This window comes from Tribolium madens, unplaced genomic scaffold (genome assembly GCF_015345945.1).
Source record: "Tribolium madens isolate multiple individuals breed KSU strain unplaced genomic scaffold, Tmad_KSU_1.1 Scaffold_19;HRSCAF=116;Tcas5.2_LG9, whole genome shotgun sequence".
Lineage (NCBI taxonomy): Eukaryota > Metazoa > Arthropoda > Insecta > Coleoptera > Tenebrionidae > Tribolium > Tribolium madens.
In genome coordinates, this window is record NW_025400983.1 from 10,593,106 (window position 1) to 10,607,550 (window position 14,445).

Here is a 14,445-nt window from a genome sequence, read left to right on the forward strand (position 1 = left end):
TTTTATTATTTTGACAATGATGTCACTTTGAAAAATGAGTTTACGAAGTTAAATAACAAAAATGTTTGTAAAAAACATAATTTTAATAAACAGCAACTCAAAGAAACAGCTTTAAGGTAAAAACCAAAGTCATTTTTAACAAGAACTATCATTATTTAATTAATAAATTAATTGTCAAAGTGACATATAGTTGTCAAATAATTAAAACCGCCAATGTGATAAGACTTAAAAAGCAGAGAAAAATAACACCAAAAAATAAGTCCAAAATCAAGAGAAAAATGAATTTTTCTTTCTACTGAGTTAGAATAATGAAGTTTTAATTACAGATTTGCTGYTTTCAAATAAAGCAAAAACTWTTTTTCCTTTGTAGTTTTGGCGTAAAATCAAAGATAAATTTTTTTCCCTCTTGTAAACTCAATCCGGGGACATTCCTACTGTATAAAAATTTTAAAATCATGCACTYTGATCCTATTTATTTCTTTCGGAAAAATAATTTTCTCGTTTTTTTTTGCTGCATGCTATTAGAAAAGAAAACAATAAAGCTGTATCCTGAATTGTAACTATGTTTAACTTTTAACATTATTTGTGGCTTTTATTGGTAAAGTTTTTCTACCTTTATTAAATAATTGTGAAAAAACATATACATACAAGATCATTATAACATTAAATACACTCACAAAAATGTCATATGCCAAAAAATAATTGTCAAAATTTTGGAAAGATAGAATTTTTTAAACATCGGCACATGATATTTTTCTATAGGGCGCGATTTTCATTCAATTTGTTGTCCGTCTAAATTTTAGGAAAAAATTGCTAAAAAATCAATCTGCGAATGCGATTTTTTCCGGTCCCTACTTATAGGATTAGTCAGTGGTGATCTAACATTTTTGCCACTTTTGCATAATCTAAAGAAACATCTGTTGGTAAAAATTTTCTTCCTTTCTCGTGACCAACATTTCTGTAGGACACTTATCACCAATTTATTAATTTAATACATACATCATCACAATTAAGTATTAAACAGAAAAAGAGAATCGCCATTATTTTTGTGAATTTCAAGTAAGACCATTCAGAAACTTTTTCTGGCTTTTATTTATTTCAGTTCAGAGCTAATTTAATTAAACACAATTTAGCCACAAGGCACAAATCCTCCTTTGTTTATTACTTTTGCGTTCCCGCAAATACAATGTTTGTATAATGAATTTCTTCCATGTGTGGATTTTTGTTCTACATTGTAAACTTCGTTGCTGATGCGTGTTAATGAAGAGTAAACACAGATAGTAAAAAAATCAAATAAGCGTCTTTGCTTACTGAATTTTCTACTTTCTTTTAAAACGAATATACTAATAGAAGCAATTAGCAGTGATAACTTTGCACAATAGCTTCCTTGTTATTTCCATTTTCGTCGCCTGAAAAAAAATCATGGCCAAAGGTTATTAATTTAAGTGATTAATCATGTCTTGGAAAGTTCAGACTGCACACTAAATGTAAATCCCTGTTTGGGTTCAAACAAGCAAAAATTCTGAAACTTTCTATTTGCTAATTACATTATTAGTAGCACGTTCTAATTGCTGTGTCCAATATTTAGRAATATTTGCCCGGATTATAGCATTGCGGAAGCTTCTTCCGGTGATTCCTAATTATCATGAACGGTTTAATGACACTTTGACACGGTTTTGGCCAAGCTCCTGCGCAACTCCAAAAATTTACCTAATTTGAAGTGTAGAAAGTGATGAGTACAGGTGTCATATCAACTGAACAAACAGAAAGTTCAAGACCGAACCGAATTTCAATCAATAGCCGCGACTCAATTCAGTGGGGGCTTTAAAGGAGATCAAGGGTGAAAAATTGAATTTCCGACCTCGATGAAAATTTTCGGTCGTAATCAATAAATGATAAAAATCTTAATTAAATTTTTACTTTAATTCATGCTATAAAAACTTTAGTAAACTATAAAACATTCATAAGTRCTATATCAATTTATATTAGCATATACCTAACGTTTTCATATGCTGGGAAAACATAAAAAATTAATAAATTTAAGTCTCAAGCCGTATTGAATATTTTCAACCGTGAAATTTGTATGAAACAACCCAGATACGAATTATGTTAAGATACAGTTGAGGGCGTGCGCCACCTGTTCGTGTGTGACGGATTTACGATCTTTTTATGCCCTCTCAAGGACCGGCTTCATGAATTTAATTTCAAAGTGAAGAATGATTAAGAAGATAGGAACACTTTCCGATTATTCATGGAAAAGAAAGCGGTGATTGGACGAAAACATCTTAGATAAAAAAAAAATAATTGCCTGTTGTTAAGGTGTTAAAAAACCATCATAATCACATTAAAAAATATATTGTACCTACTTTGGAAGTATTTATTAAAAACTGTTTTGGTTTTCAATTTAATTTCTCTTACAATCACGTAAAATGGTTGTACAAGGTGATTCGCTGCTATTTTCTGTTAAATTTCTTTGTTATTCAATCATTCAAATGTAGAACATAATCCACCAAATGCACAAATAAAACAGAATGCAATAAAGAAATCAATGTAAGTTCAGGAATGTATTTTTTTACTAAACAATTTATTAAACGACGAACAGTAGTAACAAACTATTGCAATACAATTTTTGAAATTGGAGACTACAAATACTTTTTTATTATACCTGCATCATAATCCTAAATTAAAACACGCTGCAGCGTGCGTAATTTGGCCTTTATAGCACGCTGAAATTTTAAAATTGTCTAGGTAACAAGAAATAGTGAAATGTCTGGACCAATTACAACGTGAAAAAATGTGCTTATCAACGTAAACTAGTAAACGTCTCTACGAAAACGATTCACAAACAAACACTTTTGATAATTTTATTGTGTAAATTCACATTTTTTCATTGCTCATAAAAGATCGTAAATGGGCAAGTATAATAAAAAATAGCGTATAACACTCGTTTATAAGCGCCTTTAAAACACTTACGACGGCTTGGTTATAAATTAGTATTATAATATACTATAACTTCAACGAATATTAACTGTTTTTCATGTTGGAAAAGCTTTGAATTTTATTATATATTTTTTTTCAATTATTCAAAAGTTATAACTGCAGAACATTCTCTATGTTATAGATATTATTTAGATTAAAATATGTACAATTAATAATATTATGGGGTGTTAAAATAGTACATTACAAGCGAGATGGTAAATATGGCATGATCCTGAGTGCTTATGTATATGTCGTAGTCATTGGGCGTAATGCGTCATTTCGCGGAAAGCCTAGTCATTGGCCGTACTGTCGGCAGAAGCTGTAATCAAATGAATATTCCTTTGTTTGACTGAAATTTTACGTCATTTCAGGGATTGCCCACTTAATTCTCGTCAAATAAAGTAACCGGTTAAACCATTACATGTTACAGCGTTTGACGAAAGTGTATTTAGTCATTTGAAAGCTTGAAATTTTAATGTGTAGTAATTTCGGGCCGTAACATTTAGTAATTGTTAGACTTTTCTTATTGAAAATGAATAATCGTAAGAGTTTGTTTTATGACAAATTAAATGAATATTATTTGAAGAACAAAGATGCCAAAAAACCGTGGAATTATGAAGAAATGAAGGAGGTAAAAGACTTCTAACCTCAACACACACCTTTATTTCAGTTTTACATATTTTAAGCTGCTAAAGATATTTTACTTGCAAAACAAACTATTGACAAAAAAACTGGTAGGCAATATCATTTGTATGATTTTATAATATTATGTGTGTACCTTATTCCAAATAAACGAAACAAATATTTTGCTACAATAAAAATTATTTGTTTTTTTGGCTTGTCTTTTCTTCTACCAAAAATTTATATTTCTACAAAAAGTATCAAACATTTCAAGACTTTTCAGCAAATGACTAAATAACTAAATACACTTCCGTCAAACGCTGTAACATGTAATGATTTAACCGGTTACTTTGTTTGACGAGAATTAAGTGGGCAATCCCTGAAATGACGTAAAATTTCAGTCAAACAAAGGAATATTTATTTGATTACAGCGTCTGCCGGCAGTACGGCCAATGACTAGGCTTTCCGCGGAATGACGCATTACGCCCAATGACTACGACATATACGCGCCAACCTCGAGATCGGATAAAGCACAACGGGTAATGCCATTACCAGCGGGGTTTGTATGCTATTTTATTCACAATCACGTTATTTTCAGTCAAAAATTTTAGTAAAATAAAATTCTAACAAAGTTAAAGTCTAAACGTGGTAGGCCATCCAAATGGCGTTTGATTTTTGACATTTCATAAATGTCAAAGAAAATATTGAAATTCTGTGAATCTGATTTAAAATGGAGCAGTGTACTCCCCGAGAAGTAAGAGTAACTGCTACAAAAGCAATTGAATACCAATTCAGCAAAATATTATATTTAACTTGATAATTTTAAAGAAAACATTCCCGGTTTTTTGTAATTTTAAGGTTGGCTATCCTGCATATTACCGCCCAAGAGAAGTAATATTATTACTCCTCATGAGATTTAATAATGTGTTTAGACCAAAATAAACAAAACAATCTTAATATACATAGGTCCGCAAGGTAACGGTTTCGGAGATATGGAATGTGATATTTATTTACCTCCTTTTTTACTTTGCAAAAATTACATTTTCTTATCATACCTAATTGGCTGATGTTTTGTGAAACGAACATCATGTATTTGACTATTGTTGTCTGTGGCTGCAAGATCGCCTGATTCAAACTCCCTAAATTTCTTTTTTTGGGTATATTTGGAAATATATATTAGTCTAACACTAGTCCTGTAAATAGCCTCGAACCGTTACTTTCCGGACCTATGTTTATTACGACTTTTCTGCTTATTTTGGTTCATATTATTACCTCCTTAAATGTTTTACAATCTTTTTTTAACACGCTGTATAATATTAATTTATTTCTCTCGATTAAAAAAGTGATTACTTCAATTTTTGCTGTAAATACAATTACATTAAAAATGGAGCTTAAACTTTTAATACATTAATAAAAGACTTAAAAATCACACTGAACATTATTAATTCAATTAATTACAAATACTACGCAGTGTCCATTAAACACGTGTCAAAAATCACAACTTACTGGACTGTAATTATAAAGTCATTAATTTTAACATATTCAAACAAGCAAATACATAAAATACGAGTAATCAGGTAGATGAACGATTTAACAATATTTTTGTTTTTAGATATTGAGTGTGAGTTCATAGACAAAGTTTTGTTTCAGAGAGAAATAAAAATACAACAAAGTGTTTTTTTTTATTCTCCTCCCAGAAAAGCCTAAGCTCATCAAGAAAAAAGCAGTAGCAAAGAAAGGTAAAATTTTGTTTAAATTGTCCCGTTCTATAGAACAAAGTTCTTATTAATAGAAAAAGTTTTACTACGACATGAATTACTTAGAAATATGACATCAAACACCAAAACTTAAAACATTTTTGTCATCTTATAAAAACAAATGCCAAAAATATATTTTCCTAGGAAAAAAAATGGCTATAACAAAACAGAAAACCTATTTTAAAATTAGGTAAAAGAAAAGCACTCTCAATTGCATTTCTCCATTGATAAGATATATGTATTACTAAGATTTTATGACACTCCTTTCATCTTAATGTACGAACAATTTGGCTTTCACTATATCGTTCAATTTTTTTAAGAAAATCAACTAGGTAACTTAACTTTGCGATAGCAATATTTTCTAACAAAAGTACCTTCTGTAGCAATGAATTTTGGTCAAGGCCAACCATTTAAGAGTGATTCCTCCACTTCATAATCTCGTTTTCTTGCGCCACAAGTGTTGCAAAATTTAGTGCCACTCTCTGGCATTTTCGGCCCCAAGGGAGCTCATCGCTTGCTCGTGGTATTCAACGGTCTAGTTTCACTTACCAGCGCAAAAAAATCCGATCAGAACCCACACACATGTCTGAATGTACATGTAGGACGGCATCGTTCATCACAAAAGTTTTTCACAATCATTGGTCTAGATTTAAGCAATCACTAATTCTCATAGTCATCACATAGCACTGCACTGAAATTCGATGAGCCAACTCATGGTAATGGATTCTCCTGCAACAAAACATAATTTTTATTGTTGTGATATAATTCCATGATGACTTCCTCGAAGTGAATGTACGAAATGTGGTACAACTAATACGTTTCAGAGTTTCACTTCTTAAACTTGAAATTAATTGTTTCATCGAAAACGACCTGGAGTTAGTGTCATCAAATGACCCACTTTTGGCCACGAACCCAAATCCGGTGTTAGAAAAAATTTGTACTAATCATCCTCTTTACGAATTACCGTGACCTATGACCCGAATTAGTAGTTGTTTGATTTGTTCCGTTAATACCTCGACAAATTTTTTTTGCTTCTCACTCTCTCGTTAATAATTCGGAGTCGTGGAGATTTATTAACGAAAGGGAAATGCACGAAATTGGTCTAATGGTAGGTTTAAGTTTCAAACAATTTTCGCGAACCGTTTGACCTAGAAAAGTGTATCAATGCACTTTTGATGGTTCTCACCTGGTTAAAATTAGGCACGACTTTCTTGATTCGATATGCACTCAACTTTACAAATTGTGTTACGATTCAATAAACAGAAATGAATAAATCAGATCAATCTTATTTCAACACTTCAATTTTATTAAACGAAGAACCATAATAATTTAGTCAAGTAAAATTATATTTTTTTCTATGTTTAAACTTGTAACAATTAACAACTTAATTTAGATTACTCAGAATTACATAAAACTCAGCTTAATTATAGTTTACTTAGTTAAATTGCGTTTGAAAGTGATGCTAATTACTACATTTATAAAGTTTAAACTAAAATTAATATTTACTTGTTTAAGTGTTGCTCGAGAATTTTACAGTCAATAAAGCTTTTCAAATATATTCAGCATAAACAAACGATAAATAATAAAAATATTAACAAATAAAACGAAATTTAAAATATGTAATTATAAAAATTTCCGAAACTAATTGCATGTTTTCTGATCCTAAGGATAAATCAAGACAAAATCAAAACAATAATAAATGTACAAGATACTTATAGGTAGTACATAAAGTCGCGTGAAATATACAGGGTGTTCCGTCTAAATCCCACTTTAAAAGTATTGGGAGTTGCAATAAGCGTAATTATTTGAAAATTGGTACATAGCCATAAACCATTAAGTCCTCCTAAATGAAAATATTTTCAAGATGGCTGCACTTCCGCTTATACCGGAAGTCGGTCTCAACATTCTTATTTTAAATGGAAAGGTATATTTTTTACTACGTTTTTGGATTAATTCGGTTATTTTAAGGGAATTTTCATTAGCTTTCCCTATACCTAAATTTAGCCGTTTTTGAAATATTTGGAGTTTTTGAATTCGTTTTTTTGGCGTTTGATAGAGAAAGTTTAGATCTTTCTTTCGGTGTTTTCAAATTTTGAAAAAAAATTAACAAAACGTAAAATTTTAAGGTTACTTTTGTAATAATTCAAATACCCATAACTCAATTTTTTCAAATGAACCCAATTTTTATTTTACTAAATGGAGGAGAATTTACTTCTGCATCGATCTGTATTAACATTCCCTATACCTAAATTTAATAATTTTTAAGTTATGGTGACTTTTTGTTGAGACTGCCGAAAATCTGTTATTAGCCACATTCGTTTTCGTATAGTTTGCTATGGAAATAAAAAATGTCAAAATTGTTTCTCAATAAATGTCGACAGTGACTTATTATTTGACAAATAGTGCCAAAATATGGAGAGTCAAAGCTACTCAAACTTAGATTTAATTAATTTATTTTGTATTTATGGAGAGTGTAACAAAATTATGATATCGTTCATTAAACAAAAATAAACTTTTCGCACTTGATAGCTTTAAATAATGATTGCATGGTGGAACCTATCAATAATAATTAAGTTTGCATAACTTTGATTCTCCATATTTTGGCACTATTTGGCAAATAATAAGTCACTGTCGACGTTTACTGAGAAACAATTTTGACATTTTTGATTTCCATAGCAAACTATGTAAAAACGGGTATGGCTAGTAATAAATTTTCTGTAGTATTAAAAAAAAGTCCATAACTTGAAAATTATTAAATTTAGGTATAGGGAATGTTAATACAGATCAATGCACAATTAAATTATCTTCTATTTAGTAAAATAAAAATTGGGGTATTTCATTTGAAAAAATTAAGTTATGAGTATTTGAATTATTACAAAAGTAATCTTAAAATTTTGAGATATGCTATTTTTTTTTCAAAATTTGAAAACACCAGAAAAAGTATCTAAGCTTTCTCTTTCAAACGCTAAAAAACGAATTTAAAATCTTAAAAAATGGCAGAGTTACCGGTTTTTAAAGTGGAAGGTGCCAATCCAAAAATTTTTGAAAAACTCCAAATATTTCAAAAACGGCTAAATTTAGGTATAGGGAAAGCTGATAAAAACTCCCTTAAAATAACCCGATTAATCCAAAAACGCAGTAAAAAATATACCTTTCCATTTAAAATAAGAATGTTGAGACCGACTTCCGGTATAAGCGGAAGTGCAGCCATCTTGAAAATATTTTCATTTAGGAGGACTTAATGGTTTATGGCTATGTACCAATTTTCAAATAAATACAATTATTCCAACTCCCAATACTTCTAAAGTGGGGTTTAGACGGAACAGCCTGTATTTTCGTCGTGTTTATAACTTGAAATTCGTGCCATAATTTCAGTAATAATAGAAAGTCACTCGACATTTAAACTATTTTTGAATTTTTTAGACAGATAAATCAATCACAAAGGGTAAATTGCAAAATCACTGATGTAAAAGAATAATTTTTTTGGTGACATTGACGATCAAAATATAGGGTGCGCCAGAACTCGTGCCCCAGCGAAAGGTAAAATACAAAGTGATCCACAATGACTGAATATTTTGGCATATAAATCTATAAAAATTTCGAATTTATGAGAGTTTAAATTTTGCACTTTGACGCTATTTATTTATGTTGGAAAAATAATTTTTCAAGTTGTTTTGCTACAGCCTGTTAAAAGAGTAAACAAGGAATCTGTATCCTAAATTGTAACTCTGCTTAATGTTATTTGTGGCTTTTATTGACTAAATTTTTGTACATTTACTAAATAATTATCAAAAACATTTAAACGTTTACTCAATGGTATCTTATCTTACTTGAAATTTTTCCCTGGGGCGCGAGTTTTGCAATAGTGGGAAAACCCAATAAAAAAAACGTATCTCTTTTAGCGGGGTGCAGCTCGCTTTATAGGAAACTTGTCCTAAAACTGAATATTCTATCACCTGTTTAAATTTGTAACAATAAAAACGGAACATAATAATTTTTTCACTCCTAACATTTTTTCCATGTTCCTAGTATCTTCACCTTACATTTTTCTTTAGGGCGCGAGTTATGGCGCATCCTGTATTTTATGCCATAAGAAGTTAATTTTTGTATACATTTTAAAATTTATAAAACAATATACAGGCTGTTCGGTCCAAGTCGCCCCGGCCGATAACACCTAAACTTACTTTTTTTTTCAAAAACTAAATTTTCAAATAATATTATTCATTCCTGGCTTTCTTAGAAAATGCATCAAATTTTTTTAGCACATCCGGTGTAGTCGGAAATGCCACCAAATTTAGTTTCTTAAATGGAACACCTATGTTTTTTTTGCTCGAAACAATAATAATTGGGATGAAAAATACGGTAAACCACTATTTAATTACATTTTACTTTACATAATGCACTCAGAAAACAATTAAAATTTTTGAATTTCATTGCAAATTTTGCAACGTAGGCGGATTTTACTTGTCAAGGTATTCATGCAAAAAGCAATATGCTTGGATACCGTTTAATTGTTAGTTTGACAAAGCCTAATTTGTCAATAAATCTTATTGAGACCTTTAATAATGGATGATATTAATTACGACGAATTGGTAGATCAGCTTGAAGTGTTTTTTTGAGTGCAATAAAAGAGAGCGCAAGCTGAAAGACAGTATAGAGAAAAATACCCAAATAGAGTTCACACAAATCGTTGGAAATTTAGTCGAATTGAAAAACAACTGAGACGAACAGGTTCGCTTCTTAAAACTAAAAAAACCGCGGTTCTTAGTGAAGAACAAGAAAATAGAAATCTGGACATTCTGTTATCAGTCGAAGAAAATTTAAGAGTTTCCTTAAGAGAACTCGCTCATCATAACTGAGAAATTAGATTTGTCAAACCAACGATTAAACTGTATCCAAGCATTTTTTATTCACACCTTTCTTTTAAAATTAAAAATCGGCTACGCGACCAATTTCCTTGTAAAATTCTAAGATTTAAGATGTTTTCTGATTGCATTGTATTACGCAAAATGTAATAAATAGTGGTTTACCGTATCTTTCATGTCAATTATTATTGTTTGGAGGAAAAAAAACATAGGTGTTCCATTTGAAAAACTAAATTTGGTAGCATTTCCGGCAACACCGGATGTGCTAAAAAAATTTGATACATTTATTAAGAAAGCCAAGAATGAATATTATTACTCAAATATTTACTTTTTGAAAAAAAGAACTAAGTTTAGGAGTTATCAGTCGGGGCGACTTGGACCGAACACCCTGTATAAAAAAAAACATCTCAAAACCTCGATAACTCAAATATTTTTTTGACGTAACGAGGTTTCACTGTATTTCATCTTTAAAACTATGAAAGAGTGTTCAACCTAYCTAAAGGATATAAATTTTCCCAAAATTAAATACACCTCAAACACTACAACATCACTATTTTTTTAATTTTTTTTATTATGCAAGTTTTATTTAAAAATAATATTAAACTGCAAACAAAATACAATAATTGTATTCAATTTTGATTGGATAAGATTTACGAGTACATAGGTAACATTGCTGAAAATATTTTCTGAAAAAGGGAAAAACTAAATAAAGTAGATAACAGTTGTGTTTCACCCTGTGTTTGATGTATATACTTATTTATGACTTTTACTTTCTCAAAGGTAAATAAAAGATAGACATCCCATTATTTGCAGTAATAACTGTTAACATGATTTAACTGCTTAAAGCCGTTGCAAGGATAATAATAAATGCCGACAATTATAATTTTTACAACCTTTCAAAAACAGTATGAGATCATTTCATAAATATCAAGYAATCGCTCATGCGAGAAGCGGCTAATCCTAATTTAGTTACTCTGCAATTTTGTTTCCTCGAGTTAGTTAAACTTAGATTGTGCTAATTTTATAAACTTGGTAAAAACTCAACTCCAGTGTCGTTTTAATTAAACACACGTCTTTGCAAGTAGACTTCTCACAAAAAATCTCAACCTTTTTTCGATATTAGTTTCCTTAATTAATAAAATTAGGTTATTATTACTTACTACTTTCGTAGGTGATATCAATTTAAAATTATAATTAAGTGTAGCACAATCTCTTTACATTCACAATTCAAATGAACTTTGTTTAGCATAAAGGCCCCAAATTTTGAGTAAAAATGATTTAATTATGAAGTTGCGGTAATGAGTGTCTAATCAGTTACTTGTGAATATCATTATGTGACCTATAAATCGTAATTGTTGCGGTAAACTACTTAAAAATGAACTTGATCATCAATGAAAWTACGTTTAAATCGCCATTAGTGAAGTTGGCAACTTATTAATTTAGCGGAGAATGTCCATGAGGTATGAAATTGCCCTCAGAAGCACCTGAAAGTCTGTAATCGTTTTCGGTTTTCTCGTTCGTGCAATAGTCACTAGTGATTACCAGGAATGGTTCTGTAATAAGCAAGACATGAAGAAACGCTCATAGACTGTTAATTTACGTTTTATTTCAGGTGTATKATGAATTCTTGCAGTCAACAATTGTCATGTTGTCATAATATTATTATTTTAATTAGTTGTCTAGCGCAGTAAGTGAAACTCATAGTAGTATTAATTGTGCTAACCGAAACCTATCATTTAATATTGCCCCGATTAAAATTCCATTAAGACAACATCGTTTATTATGTGGTGTTAGATGGGAACTTGGGAGCTTGCAATGTAAAGGGATTTATTTATTTATATAAATTATAGTAGAGGTGGTAAATTTCGCACATCATTCTATTGTGTGAGGAATTATTACACGTGTGTGATGGGAAAATTTGCAGTGGATTGCACAAATTCGAGCTAACTGTCCATTCAGTAATAAATGCAAAATGTAATTTATTATGTAGTACCGTTCGTACGGTCAAAATAATTTCATAATTCAGTCTACCGTAAATGAATTCACTTGTCAAACAATACTTTACGTAGTTAGTGACAAGATTAGAACTGTAAAGTCTGGACTTAATGAGAGGTTGGCAGGAAGAAATAACCATAAAAATGTTTCCTTCATACAGTAATTTAAATATAAAATAAAATAACAAATTCACAGCCACATTTTCAATTTTCGTTCAATATAAAACACCTAGCTTGCATGTACATTTAGATTTTTATTTTTTATTACCCATATCACGAAATAATTTGGTTCTAGCTTTCATCCCGTTTTTAAATACATTTTACTCTTTTTCTGGTATGTAAATATAATAAAAACTCCAATTCTCATGCTAGAAATGTAATTATGTTATTGCTTTTTTAACAAACATGAAATATAAATTAAAACACACCAACTATAAATGATGATTTAATTTGAACAGCTTCAAAAATGGTTGAGAATTGTAAATTTCATTTAAAATAAAAGAAAAACACGGTAGTTTCATGGTTTATTCATATTTACAATATGAAAATAAATTATATAAAAACCACTATATGAAATTAATTTTAAAACCGCAATACACTGTAAATATCAAGTTTGATTGACCCACGTCAATGTATTAGAAAGTTTACAGTTTATTATATTATAAAGAACTAGTCTTCTTACAATTAAATCAAAAGATTTCATAACCGTAAATTATTACAAAAATTATTAATACACGTAAATACCGTTGAAGAAATTGACCTCAAACGAAGATTAACCTTTAAACTCCAAACATGACTTAATAATTACGTAACTCGATTTTTATAAGAATCTTTAAAAACTCATTTTTTGATAAATGTAATTTTAATTAAACCCTGCTCCAACTTTTACATAATCCAAATTGGTCGATAACCCTTACCAATAAATAAATAATGACCCATTACACGCTTCCTTTAACGTCCTCACCACTTGTATTATTAATCGCCTATTAGTATAATTAAAATCCATAATTCTTGGAGAAATTGCAAATAATAACTTTCACTCGGACATCCAGGAAATGGGATTTTTTTTATTGGTGCATCCTCGTGGAACAGTCACCAGTGTCAAGGCAAACCCCCGAATGTTGAAATCTATTGTATAACTCTGTTATTGTTTAACAAAGCACGTAAAAAATCGAGAAATCATCACTTTCTAGTTAGCACACGATTCTAAATCAATTAACCAACACCCTGTATACAGAARGGTTTATTTTATATAACAAAAATACCGGTATGATACGGTGCACCAATATTACGTAATTATTTGGTAATAATAAGACATGTGCACAACGGTTATTGCAGGAAATTCATAGAGGTATTTGGTGTTTGCTGCAATTGACCCGAAGCCTTTTCAGGAATTACTCGCTTATGAGCTTAACGACATASTTTGCCTCGATAGGGGCATCCCCCAAATAGAACAATCGGCCTCTAAAATATACTATTATTTTACAAAGTGCACAAATTATTTATTAGCAAATTTTACGTAAACAAAAACTACAAATCTGTTTGAAGAAAACAACGTATTTTTGTCAATTTTTTTAACTTTAAATCCTAATAATATTTTGACATAAAACTTATCAAAATTGAGCAACAAAAATCAAAGTTATAGTCTGCGACACCTACATATTTAAACCAATTATTTGAAAAAAAAATCGAATAATAATTAAAGAAAACAAATTGGTTCATAAGTGTATTTGGTGTGTGATTATTTTGTAATGCSAGTGGTGCAAGAGTGCATCGAACTTYAAGCAATCCAATTTTTTACCTTGAGTGGTCTCGAAATGAGTATCCGAAAAGCACTAACACGTGGGTTTGTGTTTTGGATGCAAAGTGACATGCAACAGCCACAATTCACTGCATTAGACTGGCGATATAAAGTAGCTGCTTGAAAACTGCTGCGGTAGAGAGTGGTATTTCTGTAACCTACTAAATGTTATACCAGTTTCCAATSCGAGTCTAAGTAGTGACCTCAATGCGACTGCAGGTGAGCATCACAGGACTTTGTTGATATTGTCACAACTGGATCAGAGACAGTTAAATAAATCGAAAAATTTGCACAAGCAAACAATTTTATTAACATACTCGTGGTGCTTATCTGTAATAACAAGTCGGGCCTAATACGGCCGTAACTTTCTATTTTACGTGTGTTAAAAGTATATGCGACACTCTATTATCTTATTTCAATATTTCACT

At 30.3% G+C, this 14,445-nt stretch overlaps 1 protein-coding gene across 1 annotated transcript in view; it reads right to left on the bottom strand.

The window, feature by feature from the left end:
• The window catches only part of LOC123015178, a 26,386-nt gene extending 12,229 nt beyond the window's left edge, over positions 1-14,157 (bottom strand). Inside the window, exons 1-2 of the mRNA XM_044414775.1 lie at positions 14,018-14,157; positions 5,907-6,086 (exon numbers count right to left, since the gene is read on the bottom strand). Of these exons, the coding sequence (XP_044270710.1) occupies positions 5,907-5,967 (61 nt within the window). The 5' untranslated portion in view covers positions 5,968-6,086; positions 14,018-14,157. The remainder of the gene's footprint in view (positions 1-5,906; positions 6,087-14,017) is intronic.
• Between the last annotated feature and the right edge of the window lie 288 nt (positions 14,158-14,445).